The following is a 20,302-nucleotide window of genomic DNA, read 5'->3' as shown; positions in this document are numbered from 1 at the left end:
GACAGTTGCTCTTTTAAAAAGTTTTATAAAATGTTAGTAATACTTTAACTAATCAGGCTCTTAAATTAGGTCTTAAAGTAGTTGCTTAACATGACACTGATTCAAAACAGAAGAAAATTGCAAAGGTTGGATTAGAAAACTTTGCCTTGTAAAAAAGATTGAAAACGTAAGATTGAGGTAAAAAAAGCCCAACTTGTCAGGTTTTTTCAAACTCTACCCTGAATGTGGTGCTACAGAAAAAAAAACAGGTTGCTGACCTTTAAAATAATAGAAAAGGATTTGAAGTATATGTCAAAGATTTTTTCATGTAACAGGATTTATAGCAAGAAGTACATAGGAACAGTATTCCTATTTTTAAACTCAATTCAAAAGGAACTTCTAGGCTAAAGCTAATTGATTCCTCTTAAACAACAAAAGCATACAAGTGAATAAAAAAACCTCATACATTCTGTCATCTCCTCACTGCAGCTTCCCCAAATGCAAACACTTAAAAAAACCTTCTCATATTTTAGTTCAGTGACCTAGACTGAACTTCAAGCATTCTGAACCTTTCTTTCATACATTACCTAGTCTCCATGGGAAACTACACTTGGAAAACTGAAAAAAACACTTCTCTAATTTTATTTTTAAACTTTCAGTCAATTCTAGAAACTGTTCCTGCAAGAAGTAAAACTCTGCGTTCTGATCCAAGCTTCTCTTGTTTTGACAGAAATCAGGAGTTGTACTATATATGTAATACCAGCACATATAAGCCTCCTTGGGAAAATATTACCAAAGTGTCATTTGATTAACACAAGGAGACAAATATACACACAGGGGAAAGTTCTACAACTGCATAAACAAGCTGGACTCCATAATTTTCTGAATTGTGAATGCCTGGTTTTGAAACTATTAATATTAATGCAAGTTATTCTAAAAACAGAATTTTCTGCCCTTCCACTTTCCTCATGAGGAAGTTGTAGGCTTAGCTTGATACACTAGAGTCATTTGGCTCTTCTGACAGGTAAATACCTCTTAATTATGTATTTCCTTACTGTGTTCTACATTATAAAAGAACTGGATTCAAAACCCTGGTATTACTTACTTAGTATCATTACTATGAGCTCTGCAAACCATATGATAGATCCTAAAATCCTTGTTTTAAATAATTTATAAATTAAGGAATCTAGGTTATCAAAGGTTAAATATTTGAACTGAAGATTAATCAGCGTGTACAAATTTAAGATGTATTAGTTTTAAACTCTAGGCTATAAATTCTGTGCTAGCAGAAGCACCACTCAAAGCAGGGTTGTGATTATATGGCAGCTAATCCAACATGAGCAATTCCACACCCTGATCAATATTAGAGAGCTAAGGGACTGAAATCACAGCATCGATGGCAGACAAGTGCCTTGAGTATTTTAGTTCTGACAGTGACAGGGCAACAGCAAATTTATAAAAAAGATGTCAAAAAAAGATCAAGAAAGCCTGGTTTGCCATCATTATGATCTTGATTCCACTTGCAAGGAGATAAAGATAGGAAAAGAAAAAAAAGAGAGAGAGATGTACTTAGAAGAAATAATGGCACATCAAGAGAAGAGCTGTGAAGATTGAGCTGCAGGGGCTTTGTTTCTTCTGCATCCAATCTGATTAAATAATCTGGACATACTCAAAGTGGTGAAAATGAAAGACAGCTGTATTTAGAGGTGTACTGCAGCTCATTTCCTAGAGTCTAACAAGTGTATGATTGTCAGGGATGAAAAAAAGTGTTTTATTTTAGTAAAATAAAATTAAACCAGCAAACGTTTTTGAAGTTAAAGACATCTACACTGCCATCCATCTAAAATGGTCTGAAAAATGTTAAATACAGCAAGAGATATCTCTAACCAGCAACAAGTTTGTATCACAAGGCTGCAGAAAGGAAACTGCTGACAAACCCACACTGGGCTTTTACAGGTCCTTACCTTAAGTGTTGTAGTGTTCTCATCATCCGACCACTGTTCAAAATAAGAACAAACCAAAGGTTACCAGTTTCCTGAGTATCTAATTTCTCACAACATGTAGATCAAATCAGTGGCCCAGACAGCATAACATCACCATGCTGCAATTATTTTGGCTCTAAAGCAAGACAGGAAAACCACTGTATACTCAGCAGAAGTACTACTCTAAAGTACTGATAAAAAGACACCTGTATATATTTCAATTATGATTTATATCAGAAAGATGGACATTTCAGAACTCAGTCTTCCCTATCTACAGCTTGTCTCCAGCTCCAGCACTTCCATCCTTAGATCCATGACCCATTAGTTTCACTTTTATTTCTTTTTCATCTCCTTGTTGTACGTTCTGTTACCTTGTACTTACAACATTTTTCAGTGTTTTCCCTCTAGAATGGCCTTTTGAGTTATTATGGCCTCAGAAACTTTCATAGTTTATTGAATAACTACTCCAAATGTACTCCTAATTTTTCAGGGCATGAAACAGCATTAAGCTCAATTTCAACAACCCCCATTTGCAATTACAAACACAATTACCAAGAAATGAAAAATTAAAAAAATACTTCTGTGAAAGAGCACAGAAATATTTCAAACTTTCCCTGGCACTTTCCCTGTGCTCACATTTCTACATTTTTCATGGCAAGGCCCACATGATAATTATTTCTGTGAAGGACTCTACAACTTTTTCTGCACAATGTCTAGGTGCAGAAATACATATTTTTATCAGGAGTCTTGACATTAATTTGCATTATACACCGACCTGTATCTCCTCTGCATCATCACTCCCTTCCTGAGCATGACTTGGTGGATCTTCTCTGAAACAAAAAACGAACAACGAAAAAAGATTAGGCACTGGAGTTTGACTTGACCATGTCCATGATATTTCCATAGCATTTCCAGCTCTTGATGTCCAAATGTTTTCATAAGATTAAACCTCAAAACCCAAACCCTGGGAGATAAAAATCAGAGAAGCCAGTACTGAGAACTAAAGACCAAATAGGTGGCATTAGGCCTACGTCCTACCCCAAACACTTTGCTTCTTCCAAATTTGCAGATAAGTTTTTGCTCTAAAACACCATAACTGAAGCTTTTCAACACCCTGTTAATGATTCTTTTCCAGTTTTACTGTACTCTGACACAAACACGAATTTTAAAAAAATTAAATAAATTTAAGTTATGCTTTGCCTCCATACCCCCTTTCCAAGTAAAAATTCATAAACCTGGAGTTTCAAATGTTGACTTGTGAATTTCTGGCTCTGAAAAGAACACATCCTCACACTTAGTATACAGACAAAAGGAGATCCTATGGAAAGTGGTGAGTGTAGCAAACAGGGTAAGGTCAAATGCACATCCCTGCCAAAAGTCAATTCTTAGACAAGCTGAGTTTCTGCAGTCCCTCAATGCACTTCCACAGGGATTAAACTTTCAATCCAGTTTTTGAGATCTAGAGGTCAGAGAGGGGTGCACTGAAGGTTAGAAGCAATCTTTGCCTTGACTGCATGAAGATAACATTCACTTATAGCTACAACAATTCAATTCAGTAAAAATGGTTTCCAAAAGGGATTTCAACTGCAAACATCTCAAAAATGTAATTTAAGTCAATCATATAGCTGTCCATCACTTCATTGAATTCAGTAAAATTGTAGAACACAGCTGCTAAGTGTGTTAAACCCTCAATTTCAGCTTTTCTGAAGGTTTATTAAAATAAACAGTTGCTAAATAAATTTCACAATTCTGCAGAAGCAGGTGACAATACTACTTCTGATCCAAAACTGTTTAAAAAACAATTCTAATTTTCTGAATACTCTTTAATAAGAAAAAGAATTTAGAAATTAAAAATTAAACCTTTTCATCTTTACAAGGCATTAAAACAGCTTCAATTTTTATATAAATTGATACCTGATAAATCAGACCAAGCTCCCTTTCACTCACTGGTTGTTCTGCAAGGGCCAAACTACCAGTCAGGGAATCATGGAGTGAGGACTGATTTCTGAGTTTGATCATTAACAAGATGCATGCAGCAACCATTTCTCAAGGAAACCACTCAGTGAGATCCTACACAGGCACAAAGAGCAAGGCCTGTGTTCTTACCAACTGTTCTGCTATCTATCCACCTCATTCTTCTCCATCCAAAATCCTGGCACGGGGGTACACACAGAACATTCAGCTTTGCCATATGCATGATTACCCACATGCAAGTGATTATATAAAATTACTGAGCTTGGATATAGCTTATTTTATTGAGAATTAAGCTCAGGTAATATCACTTGACTCCTGGACTGGCATGGGACTGGTCAAGCCTGTGAACTGGATCCAATCAGATCCAAAGAACCAAACGCAAACCAGCAGCTGAGCATCCCAGAGACTGGTACACTCCCCAAAGAAAAGTGGAGAAAAAAATGAAAGGACTGTGCCCACTTGGTCTAGAATCAATTGTAGTTCATGGGTTTTAGGATCTGCTTCAGGCACCAGCAAATGCAGCTGTACTAACAACAGTCAGCCCATTCACATGCTCACACAGTGTGAGGTTTACTGCACTCACACTGGTCAAATTTAAAAACTCATTATGCCCAATACAATATGCATATACAAAATGGTGCTGTGAATATAAAATGCCATTAATACTTGGAAGCTGGGGAGAAAACACACTTTACCTTCCAGAAACCACCAGTGTTCCATCATCCAGCAAATATTCTTTCACATTCTCTGGCAGGGGAAGTATAACACTGGAAGAAATGTGAAAATCTCTTTAATACCTTATTATTACTTGTTATAATAAAATCCTAGTGGAATAAAAGATTTGCTTTTTTCATAGCACATACCTCAACAATACTATGTTTTATCCTCAAAATTATGGTAGAAAATTCTCTTTCACCCATTTTATCCCTCACCCAAAAAAGCAATGCTCATTTTCCCTCCAGGGAAGTACAGGACAAAAATTTTAGATGAAATACACAAAAATGTTCCACTCCTTCAAAGCTCTAAGAAATTCCAAGTAAAATTGTGTGCAGCTTGTGAGGAGACAATATGTTGCTCAAACTAAAGGTTTTCCTTTTGAAATCCAAATCAATATACGCCATCCTAATGTTCCAAAAATGCAGGACTATCACTAAACCTACCAAAAATAAGCCTGTGTGAAACACCAAGAAAGATAAAAGATCAAATGCTTTGATTACTAAAAGCATGATGTCAGCACTTTTTGATCCAACAGGGCAGCTATCTCGACTTTCCTGAGCTACTGGCAGCTCTTGTAACAATGGCATGACCTACAGCAACACCTTAGAAAATGCAGAATTTCCTGTGGCTTCCAGAAACACACAGAAACACCAAGTTGGCCACCTAGGTTGGATCTACTCAGTCCCAGTTTAAGTAGGAACACAGTGTGGATAGCAGGATGTGGATAACAGGAACAGTGTGGATATCCTGTGATGCTCAGCATGGAGGAGGAGCATGCACCAGGAGAGCAGGGAGCACAGGGATACCTGGCCTGCCCCAGGGCTTCCCAAAACACTCCCTTGGGATGTAGAGACAAGACCCCGGGTCCTGGTACTACAGATGATGGCCCAATCAATCCTTGACCACCTCTGCCCCACGCAGTTCCCCTCTATCTCACCCAACCCTGCCCCAACACAAGCTCATTTTCAACCCAGATCAGCCCCAGAATGGGTCAGCCTGGAAGGGACCACAGGGCTCCTCTGCTCTGACCTCCCAGTTCAAGCAGGGCCATCCCAGAGCACACAGCACAGGATTTTATCCAGACAGTCCTGGAGTATCTCCAGGGAGGGAGACTCCAGAGCCTCTCCGGACAATCTGCTCCAGTGCTCGGTCACTGCTCAGGACAGAAGTTCTTCATGTTCAGGTGGAATTTCCTGGGCATCAGTTTCCTCCCTCTGCCCTCTACTGCTGGGCACCACCAAGCAGAGCCTGGTCCATCCTTTGGCACCCCCTCTTTATATATATTTACATGCATTAATGAAGTCCCCTCTCAGTCATCTCTTTTTCCTTCCAGTACCTGAAGGGAGCTTGCAGGAAAGATGGAGCAAGACTTGTAGTGACAGCACGTGGGGGGATGGGTTCAAATTGAGAGAGGCTCGGTTTAGATAGATATTAGGAAGAAATTCTTGCCTGTGAGGGTGGTGAGGCCCTGGCATGGGTTGCCCAGAAGAGCTGCGGCTGCTCCATCCCTGGAGGTGCTCAAGGCCAGGCTGGAAGGAGCTTGGAGCAACCTGGTCTAGATCTCGGATGATCTTTAAGGTCCCTCCTAACCCAAACCATTCTGTAATTCTCGAGGCTGAACAGGCCCAGTTCCCTCAGCTTTTCCAGTCCCTTAATCATGCTCGTAGCCCTGCACTGGACCCGTTCCAGGAGCTCCATTCCCCTCCTGCTCTGAGGAGCCCAAAAGTGGACTCAGCATTCTAGATGAGCCTACCAGGCTGAGAGAAGCAGCAGAATAGAAAAGTGTGGCTGCCCCTCGCCCCACACCCCTAGCACCCGCTCCCAGCCGGCCGCGCACTCCTCCTCACCCCACATCGCTCCCCTACGGCCCGCACCGCCTCTCCCAGCCCCCGCCGCCCCTCACCGCCCACACCTGCGGATGGTGACGGATTTGAAGAGCGGGTACCACACGGAGAACTGGCAGTGCGCCACCTGCTCCTTCTTCATCCTCCTCCTCCTCCTCAGCCCGGCCGCTCCCGGAAGCTCCCGCTCCGCCCGGAACCTCCCGCGCAGCTCCGGGCGCCGCCCGGCGCCATCGCCGGCGCACAGGGCCCGGCCCCGCCCCCTCCGCCTCAGCGCTGCCCCGCCGCCCCGGAGCCTCCGCAGGGCTCCCTCCCCTCTGCCCTGCCCTGCCCTGCCCCGACCGGAGCCTCCCCTCTGCCCTGCCCCGACCGGAGCCTCCGCTCTGTCCTGCCCTGCCCTGCCCCGACCGGAGCCTCCGCAGCGCTGCCTTTGCTCTGCTCTGCTCTGCCCTGCCCCGAGCCCAGGAGTAGCTGAGTAACGTGTTATCCCTGTAGGTTCTGCCGACATCCCTGTGCCCGCATGTGCCCTGCATGGCGCTGATTCATAGACTCATAGGATGTTAAGGGGTTGGAAGAGAGCTTAGAGATCATCCAGCTCCAATCACCCTCTGTCAAGGGCAGGGACACCTCCGGTCAGACCGCGTTGCTCAAGGCTTTATCCAGCCTGGCATCCGCAGCTCTCTGAGCAATCTGTTCTGGTGTCTCACCACCCTCACAATAAAGCATTTATTCCTAGTATCCCACCTAAATTTCCCCTCTTTCAATTTGTACCCATTACTCCTGTCCTGTCACTGCAGTCCTGATGAATAGGCCCTCTCCATCTTCCCTGTAGCTCCTTCAGGTACTGGAAGCTGCTCTGAAGTCTCCACACAACCTTCTCCGATTTTCTCAGCCTGTCTCTATAGGGGAGGTGTTCCAATCCCCTTATCAACTTCGTGGCCTCCTCTGGACTCACTCCAGCAGTTCCGTGTCCTTGTTATCCTGGGGACAGAAGCGTGCTCAGTGCTCCAGGTGGGCTCTCGCAAGGGCAGGGGAGGGGGCAGAATCTCTGGATGCAGAATCTCTGGATGCAGCCCAGGACACCTTTGGCTTTGGGGGGCAGTGAGTGCACATTGTCAGCTCGTGTTAGGTTTTTATCAACCACGATTTCATTTTGTTCAGTCCCAAGTCAAGCGTTGACAGAGCAGTGTGGGAGGTTTTTAATCCCCGTGGTTCAGCTGTTGTGCCTGTGTGTTCCCTGCGTGGCGATGTTTCCATGCGATGTTTCCTCCTGTGCTCTCCTATCTGCAGTCTGGGGATTCCCCAGCTGTGTGACACCTCGGCTCTTGGGAAGTTTGATAACACCATGGAGCTGCTCTAACCCTCTTCTGCTTGTGTGAGATAATCCTTGTTTGCTCTGCAGTTACTTGTCCGTATTTTATTTGGCACTTAGTGGGTCATCCGTGCTTCTAGATACAGTGATAAAAATGAAACATTCTCCTGCTACTTTTCTCTCTCCCCTCAATTACTACTTAATTGATTTTTTCTAGAATCATAGCACTAAAGTGCAAGTCAAGTTTAACGTGCCTTAGGAGTTTTTAATGATGTTTATCTTCAGCCTAGGTATCTCAGAGTGCTGTTGGTTAAATCGTGCATAAAATGTTGCCATTGCACATTCTTCATAAGAAAATCTGCATTTCATTTGACCATGACCTTGAGCTTGCCATGGGACCCCCCCCCCCATTGCTGAGTTTCCATTAAATCTAGTTGCTATCAGCTGGAATATGTGTTTGGATCCGAGAATGTCTTCTGAAAAGTGATTTGGGAAAACTAATCCATCTAAGTATTAATATTGAAGTATAGTTCTGACATCTTGGCTTCTCTCTCAAACTGATTCACAGTCCTCAGTTACCTTAAGGTTTTAACTGCTGGGAAAGATAATTTGGAAAGTGTAGAATGGCTGGATGCTGCCTTGAAAGGAAGCCACTCAATAAAGGAATAAGCAATGGGAATGAAGTTACATGTTTTATAAATGGCATGGCTTTTGCAGAACAGAATTTGACCCCAGTTTGAGGTAAATGGAAGAAGTAGCATGATTTGCTAGCTGTACTCTGTAACACTGGGCACAAAAACTATCAGAAAAGTGGAAAACATGTATTTTTTCCCCACAATTGATAGTTCAAGTGCTGTAGATTCATGTCGACGCAGCTGAAAAATGTGTGCACTTTGACATATTCTTAATATTGCATGTGTAACTATTAAAAGTGTGCATTCTTAGAGCTCAATGTAATCCTAAGTCAGTTAGCCAGGTTCCCAGGCTACTGTATCAGCCGCATTGAGTTTTTAATTCAAATGAACTCATATTTATATGCAGAGGGAATTGAGGAGATAGAAGTGCAAGACAAGGCATGTTTTAAAGCTAAACAGGCCTTTAGGAACCTCACATTTTAGTGTTAAATTTAATTTTCAGTTGCAGCTAATTTTGTTTATGAACAAGAGCTGTTGCCATCCTTGACAGCATGACTAACGTGAGATGCCAGAATTGCAGCCTTCATTTAACCAAACAGTATTTCAGCTTTCTAACAGCAGAAATTCTCACTTCTGTGCTGCCAACTGAATCTGCACAAAAATACTGTTTTGGTGGAACTTTTAAAAATGTCACTATACATAGAGTTACTGCACCCACTTGTGGAGGAGCCCCAAACTACAGTAGCTGGGATAGATCAGGATTCCCCTTTCTTTGAGCTGTTCACCCATTTTAGGTTTTAGTGATAATTCAAACCACTGAAACTTTGTATATTTTTTTGTTGTTTTAAGTAGCAAGTCACCACTGAATCTCTCAGGAGAGAATAAGCTGTTTTGTAAACAAGTTCTGCCATGAGATGTGGTTCCAGTATTTTTTTTTCACAATACAGCTGTGGTAGTCCACATTTGAGAAAGATACACTGGTATTTGTGCAGAAGGATTAGTGTCAATGGAACAGGATTTCCTGTGAGGGGACAGTAAAAGAGCAAGACCTAGCCCAATCCAAAGACAACTTTAACAAGGCTGTGGTTCACTCCCTACTCTTTTGATATATTTATATTGACAATGCAAAAAGCTATAATTCTTTCCAAAGGAGGAGGTGAATTTGCTGCAGCTGGTTATGTAAGGTGTCACACACAGGCTCCTTTGACTGTTTCTCCTGGGCTGTGCTTCTTTTGCCTGTGTTTGGTGGAGAGCTTGATACTGTATTTGAGAGTCAGAGCATGAGACCATGGTCATTGATTGTCCAGACAGAACTCTTCAGTCCTAAGAGAAGGGAGTTCCAAACATTGGAACAGCTGAATGAAGTGGGATAGAAACTGTAACCTAAGCTGCTGAACAGTTGTTCCTACAAACTGTGGTAAGGTAAGACTTAAGAAAGAGCCTGCCCTATGTACAGATCAAGGAAATGGTTTAATGTACTTTGGTTTTACTCCTGCTGATAAACAGAAATATTTAGTCCTGCCTGTTCCTTAGTTCCTTAGTCTAAAGGAATTTACTGCAAGTAAAAGCCAATCCAGTATGTAGAAAAGCTGACTCTTGCTCTTTTGTTTCACAAGTGTGCAACAGATGTTACTGTGCATAGAGGATAAAGATGAAGTAAAAAATGAAAGTGCTGAAGTTGGGTGTGACAGAGAAGGTTTTCACACACTTTGGTATTGTTCATTGCTAGAGACAACACAGAGCCTTATTAAAGCATAATTATTAATCCATGGAGAGATTCTTTTTGACTTTATGGAAAGATTATGACCGTCAATGCTATGGATTATTGAGATCTTTAGGATTATCTCATCTCTCCTGGTGTTTAAACTGATTTTTTTCTTTTCACTGGCTTTTGTTTACGATTCATTATGATTTTCACAACTTTCAGTATTAAGTTAGTATCAGAGATGGCTTCCCTGGTATATAAGTTTCTATGCTGAAAGTGCCCTGTAGTTCCACAGTGACACAGGGTCAGTCTCAAATACATTTTTTTTTCTGCTGCCTGCTGTGTCATTAGGCTGGAAGTGGATGGAGGGAGTACATAATCTCACTTTCCTGGGGATGCAGGCTGAGGCACTGAGCTGCAGGTGCAGACCCTTGCTTTGGGCCTTTTTAAATGAAAATGCTGCCTTTTGCATGGTGTTGGGCACATAATTCTCAGGAAGAGACTGACACACCATGATCACACCAGCCCCACGTGCTGCACAGGCTTGCAACACACGTGTAGTTTTTTGACCTTGTTTTTTAGTGGAAAGATTGAGTAATTTACCTATTTATTTGTGATATAAGGTGGAGGTAGGTTCTAATTCTGATTTTTAATAGCAGACAGTTTTTACCACTGAAGTCCTTTTGGTATAAGATTTTATTTGCACTTTCACAGTGGAGTGCACAGTTGTGTTGTCCAGACACTGTTGACAGAGTATTTCAACCCGATCAGAATGAAACAATTCAAAATGGATTAATTGTCTTTATGTGTGTCTGACATTTGAATAGTTCAGCTGGCATAGCTACCTGACAGCTGATAGGACTATTAAAACTATGCAAGTCAGGGATTTGACCCAAATTTATATTTCTCCTTTGAATTATTTGACTCTGAAATCACTGGGTGGAGCTGAAAGCATGAATTGAACTTGTCATCACACGTCCCTGACTTTCTCCAACAAGCTATATTTGTTAATTTACGGTGCAGAAATGAACCTTTTAACTTTACACTGAAAGCAAATATTGATTTTGTTTCGTATTTATCTGGACTTTGCACAGGAGGGGAAAAACGTGACATTCCTGAAAATGGCAGCTGAGGCATCCACGGAAGTTGCAAAAACAGCTAAACAATTCGTCCTTAAGGAAGAGGTACAGCATGCTTGGTTTGACCCCTTTTTGTTGTTAAATAACAATTATTTGTCAGTTTGTGAGTGCAGAGTACAAAATGCTAGCGAGGCTGTATGTTCATAAAAACCTATTCAATAGATAAAACATTCCTTTCCAATTGTCAGAGAGTTTAAAAGATGTGACATTCCTCTTTATTGAAATAATTATATGAATTATCAATGAGGATAGAGAAATCCACAGTGTTACATTATTTTTTTAAGCTGCTTCTCTTTTTTTCAGATTTTGCATGTTTCTTGTATTGTCTCTTCAGGAGCTTTTTCAATGTTCAGAAATAATGCTGGTATCTCTGAGAGGCTTTACAAATTGGTGTGTTATGAAACTCAGCAATAGTTTACTCTTTCAAACAGTTTTCTTCTTCTTTAAGGTGGTGCACCAAAGGTTGTTTTAACATTTAGGATTGTACCACATTTTGTTTTCTGAAAAGATTTGACTTTAGATAATTGGCATTTCAAAGAGATCAGTAAGGAAGTAGTAAGTATAATATCAGTCCTAAGAAAGTATTCTGGGGGTACTTCATTCTTATTAGAAGCATTTTCACCCTAAACTGCCTATACTTGTTTCTGTTCTCTCTTAAGTGAAGTCTTAAAAGTTAATCTTTGGTGTTAAGGCAGGTTTGGCAGTGTGCTGCACTTGTTATAACATAGGTGATTTTCTTTTATTTGTTCTTCATGGAGTGAACACACTCTTGTAATTTCTTCTGGTTTCAAGGCAGAAGGAAAGAAGAGATTCATTTGGATTATGTTTTTTCTCTTGGACATTTTTAAAATACAAATATTCCACAAGCATAAAGGATTTACTTTTTGTAATCTTTTTGATTTTTTTGCAGGCAGCATTTTCATTTTATCCTCTTGGTTTGGTTTTGTATAGATTTTTTATGGTTTTCTTTGGTCTGTTGTTGTTTGAGGTTTATTTGTAATGTTTCTCAGTTATTCTCTTTTAAAACAATGTCCTCTTCGGTATCACTGGAAATTTTTAATTACATCTTACATCTTTTAAGCTATTTACTTTTTTCAATCATTTTATAGGCTTAATACAGAGAAGTATTTGCCCTCTTTCTGCCAGTGGCTCTTATATCAGAAGTGGTTCTGTAACTGTACAGTAACAGTGTGGCCTGATGCTGGACTGTTTTCCATGGAAGTGAGAGTTCATGTTACTTAATTTTTCCTTTTTCTGGGAAGGCACATTCAGACTGTTCTAAGCAGATGTTTTTTGCCCATCAAAGTATTGAAAAAGCAATACAAATAACTCATTTTAAAACAAGTTACAGTAAAAGAAACAAAGTGCTGGGCTAATATCTAGGGATTTTTCTCTTTTAAATGAATTACATAAAATATGAGGAAACATAGGGAAAATAAACTCATTTAGCCCATAAAAGACATTTGGTCATAGTGTTATGCCAAGCATTCACTCAGCAGCTCTCAGAATCCAAAAGGGCAGGTATGTATCACTCTCCCAGCTGCAGAAAACAGCAGTTATACAAGACCACAGTCTGGGATCAGGGCAAGAAAAGCTTCAGGGTAGTTTGGTTTTCAGTCTTGCATGCTCAGCTTTTGGGCTGTGCTCTCTGCTAAGGAGGCACTCATGAGCACCAGTGTGGATAAAGTCTGTGCAGCCCAGAGACCCTTTTGCAGCTGATACATTACCCTTGCAAAATTCTACTAAAAAATGAGGACTTTGCAGTACATAAAATCCCACTGAATTCATCAAAACTTGGTTATAAAACTCATGTTAAGAAAAGCTACTGTCTTGGGGTTATTTTTTAATTCATATTCAAGAATTTAGAGTAATTATTTTCTCTATTAGCTGTTGCACATTCCTGCATGTGTTGTGATGCTGGAATTTGTCTTCACAAGAACCTAAAAATAGTTCTGTTGTTTCTCCCAATTCTTTGGGATTAATTTTATAATGAATTTAACAAAGAATTCTTTATTTTAGGTAATCGTAGAAAGACAATGGTTGAAGCTTGCAGAAACAACTTACACTGATCCCTTTGGGAAAACCAGGTAATTACCTCTCTGGTATTGCAGATTCCCAATTGTACAGGCTGGCCCCAGGCTAGAGAACACCAGCATTACAAACACATCACTCCACACAAAATGAGAGCTGTTCATTGTGAGGTTCCTTCAGACTTCCTGTTGTTCAGAGAAGAGAATCTTACTCCAGCAGATGTGCAAGCATTGGGGTTGAATTTGGCTCCTAAATCCTCTTGGGCACATTGGACCTGGATTGTGTTGCATTTCCAGTTCTTTGGAAAGATGCTACATAGAAACACGTTCTAGCTTTGCAACTACTCTGGGACAGTCACAGAGTCCATCCTGTGGCTTTTCTGGTTCTTCATTACAGGCTTCTTTTTCCCTGCTGGTGGTGCTGGATCTTGCCTATTACTGACAAATTAGTGTCCTGTTGTATGTTGTCATTTCTATCCAATTCTTTAGTTTTGCTGTATTTATGTAGATGTTACAACATGGCTTTAGCTCCCTTCCCTTAATGTGTTAGATTCTGTACTGATTGCTTTCTCTAGTGCCTCCCAGTTCATCAGCAGAGTATCTTCTGAAAATTAGCAAGACTGGAACTTCTGTGGAACTAAAATTAACTGTTTTCTCTCTCCCTCCTTAAACAGGCAAAAGCAATCTATGCTATAGACGTTTTATAGCAGCAGTGTATGACAGGGCCTACCTATGGCCTGCTGCTTCTTACAAGACCTCACTGTGTGATGGTACATTTTGCTTTGAATGAAAGTCACATGGGTAAAAGATGATTTATGAAATCATTCCCTCTTTTCTCTGTTTACTCAGAACTTGGGAAACTGTAAAGCGTACTGGCAACAAAAAGGGAGTTACAGCTGATGGTAAGAATTGGTGGCTTTTTCTGTTTGCATTTTTTCCTGTGAAAGTCCTTCTGATAAGCTGACAATGCAGATTTGGAGCTGATCTGTTCCTGAATGAATGAGGATGTGGAACAGGTGGCTTGGCAGAGCTGGCTATACCCCTGAGCTAATGAAATGCTAACTTCTGTGCTGAAGGATCAGAACCTTACTGGTGGGAGCGCTTTCCCAAGATCTTTTTGTTCCTTTAAAATGATGGAGCACTTCCAAAGATATTGGGGTGCCCTGACACAGAGTAGCTCACAAAATGATGATTTGGTCTGCTGTTAGGGGCTAAGGGGCTCTTTGGGATGTGATTTAGACAGGAAGAGTGTAGTAGAGAGTTCCCTAGAGTGGCTTTCAAGCAGTTTCTATAGGCAGGAGAGCCCCTTCCCTGAGGCTCAGTCTTGCTTGGTATGAATGTCTCTGGGTTGCTGGGGAGCTTTGAAGATCTCTCACCGTGCATGATATAAAGAGCTTAAATTCATCACTCAGAATTCTGGAGCAGGCATCTAAACATTTAATGCTCAAAGCAGTGTGTGGGTTCCTTTCCAGATCTGTGACTAGAATCTCACTTTCTGCTACACTCACATTCCATGTCCTTGTGTCTCCCATGGCTGTGGTAGGTGTAGCAGTGATAGCAGTACTACAGAGAACCCTGCACTACGACTGCATTGTCCTGGTGAAACAGTTCAGGCCCCCAATCAATGGCTACTGCCTGGAATTTCCTGCAGGTAAGTGGCTGAAGCATTGGGATGAGTCACATATGGTTCAGTGTATTTAGATGTGCTTGGAGTGTCATGAATATATTTTATAAACTATATATATTGTACAGGTTAGACTTGATGATCTCCAAGGTCTTTTCCAACTTAGTTGATTCTGTGATCTTAATGAAGCTCTAGGTGGAAAACTGTGCTGAGTTCCGTGTGTTAAAATAGGAATATTTGATAATGAAAAAAGCAAAATAAGCTTGTTTTAGCAGATTGGAGAAAATTCCCTCCACTTCTCCTTTCTCTAAGTGTCAAAGCATTCAGCTTCTTTCTCTCATGAGAATATTAATGCCACTTTTGGGGAAGGCAGCGTGATTCTGTAGATAATTGGTTAAGGATGTGGGCAGCAGCATAATGAATCTAGGGACAGGAATCCTTCCTAACACTTATCCTTCTGTAAAGACAGAGTAATGAGGATATTTCCCCTCTTCCATAAAGCTTGATTAGATCTCAGGATGGATATTGCAGTTAAGTGGGAAGCTTTTAATTGTTTTTTGTGTATTATGTATCTCCCAGGCCTCATTGAGGAAAACGAGTCAGCAGAAAGTGCTGCGCTTCGAGAGCTGCAGGAGGAAACTGGGTACAAGGGGGAAGTCATTGAATGTACTCCAGGTCTTTGCCTTTTTTAAATTTTTTCCCACCAAAGCTAATTCTGTCTTGTTGGCTACTCCAAATGTCTGAAATGCTCTAAACCAAAGGGAAAATCCAAGCAGCAAAGCCTATGCAGATTAGCAGGGTAGCATCTCATGGCTGTAAAAGTGAAACTTTGGTCCTTCATGTGAATCAGTTGCTGAAATTCTGTCTGAAGTGAGTTTGATGTCTGTAGGGAGGAAATTGCTATTAATTAAGCTCCTTTACACAAAACCCAATTATTCAAGCTGTGATTTGGCATTTTAGTGTACAGGTCTAAACTGCTGGACTTCTGTGAACTACATCTGCGAACTTAGGGAAAAAGGTCACCCTTCTGTCAGCCATGGAGAGATGACAGTATTTGTGGGGAGGTGACAGTACTGGGGTTCTCCAGCTGGAAAGAGGAGAGTAATTGGAGTAAATTCAGAGATTCTTTGGAACCTGACTGTCCCAATCCTATGCTTCCTATGTAAGATAAAATGAAGGCAAAATGAGGATCATAAATCAAACTTGAGAAGGTAGGTGAAGCAACTTAGGATTTTGAGGAAATGTCATTGCAGTTGAGTCTTGTCTCTCAGTTACTGGGTGCAACTGCATTCTGGGGATTGGGAGAGGCTGGAAACAGGTGATGGCAAAATTGCACTCCAACAGACTGAGAAAGTCTATTAAGGAATAGTTTACAGTAAATCTTTAGTCTAAGGAATGGAAAGTAAATTTGACTGTGAAAACAAGTCTTACCAGGGATCTGTAAAAGAGCTGAGAGTTATAGAAACATTACTTCTAAGAATATGTGAAGGCAAAGTTTTGGCTATTCTTACAGGAAAAATGTCTGCCAAATAGATATTCTCCTGTTGCATCAGATACATTTCTGTGAAAGCTTTTGTTAAAATGTCAGGGTGCCTGACTCCTGCTCTGAAAAATGAACCTCCATGTGCTTGTTGGCAGCTCTGTGCTTGGACCCAGGAATGTCAAACAGCACAACACACATCGTGACCGTCGTCATTAATGGAGATGAGGCTGAGAACACAAGACCTAAGCAAAACCTTGGTGAGTTTTGCACCATTTATTTGAAAATTTTGAGAAGATAACAAAACAACCCCATTGCTGTGTCTCTTCTGTCCTAGCTGATTTGGATACTGCACATCCTTCCAATCACCTCCTGCAGACTAGATGTGCAGAGTGTCTCTGCTGAATTCACTGGGGAAGCCCAGATGTGAAGTGTCAGCTGTTGGGACACTCAGAATAAAACATTTTGGTGCCAAACTTCAGTGAGGGCCATAAGCACTTGTAAACCCAGATACTGCGCTCAGTTGTAGCTTCACTCTGCAGTAATTTCACGATTATAAGCAGCACCATTTTGACTAAAATTTTGGTCCGAACCCGAAGTGCGGCTTATAATCAGGTGCGGCTTATATACGGACAAAGAATGAAAAGTTGCTGTTTTAGTTTGGAGGACAGGTGTCTGCTGAGAAAGGCAGGAGCTTCTCTTTGAAATGGAGAATGTAAACCCCCTCTCTCCAAATTATTATAATTTTGAAATCAAGGGCCTTTCAGGCAAAGATATGGGAATTAGGAATAACAGTTCTTTACTACAGAAATTAAAATAGAAATACAGTGCTACAAAGGAACAAACTCCAAACCCTGACAAAGTCAGAGCACAACCTGACACCCCGTCAGGCAGGGTGTTGGCAGCAGTCCCATCCCATGGTGGCTGCATCCTCCTGCAGTGACAGATGTGGCTCAGTTGGAGCAGTGCTCCTGTACAAGGTGCAGTTTCCCTCTGGAGGTCCAGTGGTGATGTGGAGAAATCCAGTTTTCCTCTGGAGTCCAGTGGAGAAAGGGGCTCCCTTAGTGTCCCAAAACCTCTGTTTTTATCTTGGTTAGAAATGTTGGGCTCTTCCCCCTGGCTGGAGCAACTCCCAATAGGATGCAGTAATTTTATCAGTCCCACAGTGGGACTCAATGGCCATTAGCAGAAAATGACTGGCTGGAGGAAGGATGGGGTGTGAAAAGATAAAGAACAATGCCCCACCTGGTTTCAATGGATGGCCCATTAGCAGAATATCTCCTGTGGAGATAAGGATCACTGCTCCACCCTCAACATTTGGTGATAGAATAGATACATTTATCACACTCTGTATTGTAACCCAAGACAGTTGCCAACACCCGGACATGCGGTTTATAATCAGGTGCGACTTATAATCGTGAAATTACTGTAATTGCAGTGTCACTCACAGTGTCAGCCATCAAATGCTTTCTGATTGTAAACTCCAGTGTATTTCAACTCCTTCACTCATTACTTTTTTCACTTGCAGATGATGGAGGTACGTAATGTGACTGTGATCTCATTGACAATAAGGTCAAGTATGATTCTTCGTATGGCAAGTTTTACTTCGAAAAAGTCAGTTACAACTGGTGTTTATTTGTGCTTGGGTAATCTCCTGACCCTAATCAAACCTGCCTGAGGTTGACTTTGGCCTAGATGCAAACTCCTGTGGAGCATTATTGCGTCAATTATCTTTCCCAGTATTACACCTATAGCACCAGGATTTCAGGAAATACAAATTACTTACCCCCCAACAGCTGTAGGTCAAGCCCTAAAGACAGGTAATTCAGAGAGACAGGGGAGGGGTAAGCCAGCATAAATTCATCATTAACAAATCCTTTGAGATGCTTTGGTCTTGAAATGCATCTCCAATCCATTCCTGTACCAGAAGCCAAACAAGATTTCTTCAACCGTGTATTTTTCATTCTCAAAAGGGAGATTTCTCTTTTTGGGATTCTTATCCTTCAGAGCTACCAGCTACACTTTTTTTCTCCAACTGTTTTTCCAGCTTCTTTCTGCCAAACATATTTTTTAGTGAGCCCAGTCACTGCCTTCCCTCATTTAATTGTCCTTTTTTGATATATGAAAGCTCACAACTTTTGGATGATGATGAACATTAAGTCAATTTCTTTCCCCTTCTAAATTGCAAGAAACAGAAAACAGAGGTAAATTTCTCTACCGTTCACTAATTTAAGGATGTGTAAACCTTTTTCTTCTCTCCCAGAATTTGTGGAAGTTGTTTCACTTCCAAAGAATGACCTGCTGCAAAGGATTGATGGTAAGAGCTTTCTGACACATTAAATGCACTAACATGAGCTTCAAGAATCCCTTCTTTTCTCAGGGCTCCTCATGTCATTTCCCACCCTAGAATACTGTATGTTAAGCAAAAAGCCACAAGAGACAGTGATAGCAGGAGGAGTTTGCAGTGTGTGGAATTCTGCACATCTTCATTTTAGCACCGACTTACATTTCTGTAAAGGTCAGGTTTTAACAGCATCTCATAATGTTTTTTATTTTCAGAACTGGTAGCAGAGGAACATCTGGCAGTAGATGCCAGGGTTTACACTTACGCGTTGGCTCTGAAGCGCGCAGAAGAAAAACCGCTCCAAGTTCCTTTTATGAAGTTCTAGAACTGGACAATGAGGAATTTAATTCAAAACTTCCCAGGCAGGATGGCTTAGAAGTACAACTCTTCTTGTAATCAGTATCCTTTGCTTTACTTGTAGAGCAAAAAAACTATAGTAATGATTCTGGTATTTTTATTGGAATTATGTAACTGACATAAAGCATTTCTTTTAAGTGTTCTATCACCCCTTGACAGAATATCCCTAATAAAAATACTGTTTAATTTTCAGAATGGCCCATTTCTCACTAGATTCCTCTCTGCACTTACAATTCAGTATAGGCAAGATGCTTAGGTAACCATGGTTGATGTTGTGACACCATGGTTCCAAAGGAGGCAGAGGCAGAATAGTGAGTGCAGGTCTCACTCTCAGCACCCACACAACTCCTAACATCTGGAGAGGAGAGAGCTCATGGGGGTCTGCAACTTCTTTATGATGGGCAGCAGGGAGGCTGGCACTGATTTCTTCTCTCTAGTGACCAGTGACAGGACCCAAGGGAAGTTGTGTCAGGGGCAGCTAAAGTTGGGTATCAGGAAAAGGTTTTTCACCCAGAGGGTGGCTGGGTGCTAGAACAGGCTCCTCAGAGAAGTGGCCACAGCACTGAGCCTGACAGAATGCAAGATGTGTTTGGACAAGACTCTTGGGCACACGGTGGGATTACTGGGATGTCCTGCACAAGGCCAGGAGTTGGACTCCATCAGTCTTGTGCGTGCCTTCCAACTCAAAAAACATAGAATTGTAGAATATCCTATTAAGTAGTAATTTTCTGTGACAGGAGCAGGGACAGCAGCACAAGAACACATGCATGCTCTGGCTGAAGTAATTGAAATGGCAATTTTAAGAACTTCCTATTATGATTTAGATATGCAGATGATGTTTCCTTCTCCCAGCCCTAACTAAACTATGCAGAAAGAAAACTGGTTTGTTTGGTCTAAAATAATGATTATGACATCACCATTCACTGGTGCAAACCAGAACTGTGCACGCCCAGCCAGGGGATCCTGCTGAAGGTACGAGGTCATTGATGTGCCCTGAGAGGGCACAGCCTTGCTGTTTTCCCTCTCAGGATACATGTGTACCCAGGCTGCACCTTCATTCAGCCAAATTACTTCTAGGTACACCTTATCCTAAATAAACCTTCAGTGCATCTGCACACAGGCTGCTACATTATAATTATGTAAACAGCCACCACTGCTGAAAGGTCAGGATCTGAGAGTTTTA

General features: G+C 41.3%; 2 protein-coding genes across 3 annotated transcripts in view; one reads left to right on the top strand and one right to left on the bottom strand.

Annotated features, from left to right (window-relative positions):
- CDC123 (cell division cycle 123) overlaps positions 1–6,733 on the bottom strand; it is a 35,603-nt gene extending 28,870 nt beyond the window's left edge. The window contains exons 1-4 of the mRNA XM_033058072.2: positions 6,565–6,733; positions 4,631–4,702; positions 2,737–2,791; positions 1,944–1,976 (exon numbers count right to left, since the gene is read on the bottom strand). Of these exons, the coding sequence (XP_032913963.1) occupies positions 1,944–1,976; positions 2,737–2,791; positions 4,631–4,702; positions 6,565–6,638 (234 nt within the window). The 5' untranslated portion in view covers positions 6,639–6,733. The remainder of the gene's footprint in view (positions 1–1,943; positions 1,977–2,736; positions 2,792–4,630; positions 4,703–6,564) is intronic.
- A 596-nt stretch (positions 6,734–7,329) lies between these two features.
- On the top strand, positions 7,330–19,302 carry NUDT5 (nudix hydrolase 5). 2 transcript variants are annotated; one of them, XM_033059070.2, is made up of 11 exons: positions 7,438–7,504; positions 9,625–9,862; positions 11,240–11,329; positions 13,304–13,371; positions 14,164–14,216; positions 14,858–14,965; positions 15,518–15,613; positions 16,577–16,678; positions 17,947–17,955; positions 18,682–18,735; positions 18,978–19,302. In XM_033059070.2, exons 3-11 carry the CDS (start codon positions 11,267–11,269, stop codon positions 19,085–19,087), a joined length of 663 nt encoding a protein of 220 aa, XP_032914961.1. In that variant the 5' UTR covers positions 7,438–7,504; positions 9,625–9,862; positions 11,240–11,266; the 3' UTR covers positions 19,088–19,302. The 2 variants fall into 2 exon arrangements, with proteins under 2 accessions (XP_032914962.1, XP_032914961.1); XM_033059071.2 differs by lacking the exon at positions 9,625–9,862 and having other exon boundaries at positions 7,330–7,504.
- The last annotated feature ends 1,000 nt before the right edge of the window (positions 19,303–20,302 follow it).

Source organism: Catharus ustulatus, chromosome 4, assembly GCF_009819885.2.
Source record: "Catharus ustulatus isolate bCatUst1 chromosome 4, bCatUst1.pri.v2, whole genome shotgun sequence".
NCBI classification, from domain to species: domain Eukaryota; kingdom Metazoa; phylum Chordata; class Aves; order Passeriformes; family Turdidae; genus Catharus; species Catharus ustulatus.
Note: the sequence above shows the minus strand (reverse complement) of the source record. Positions and strands in the feature narration are given on the sequence as shown.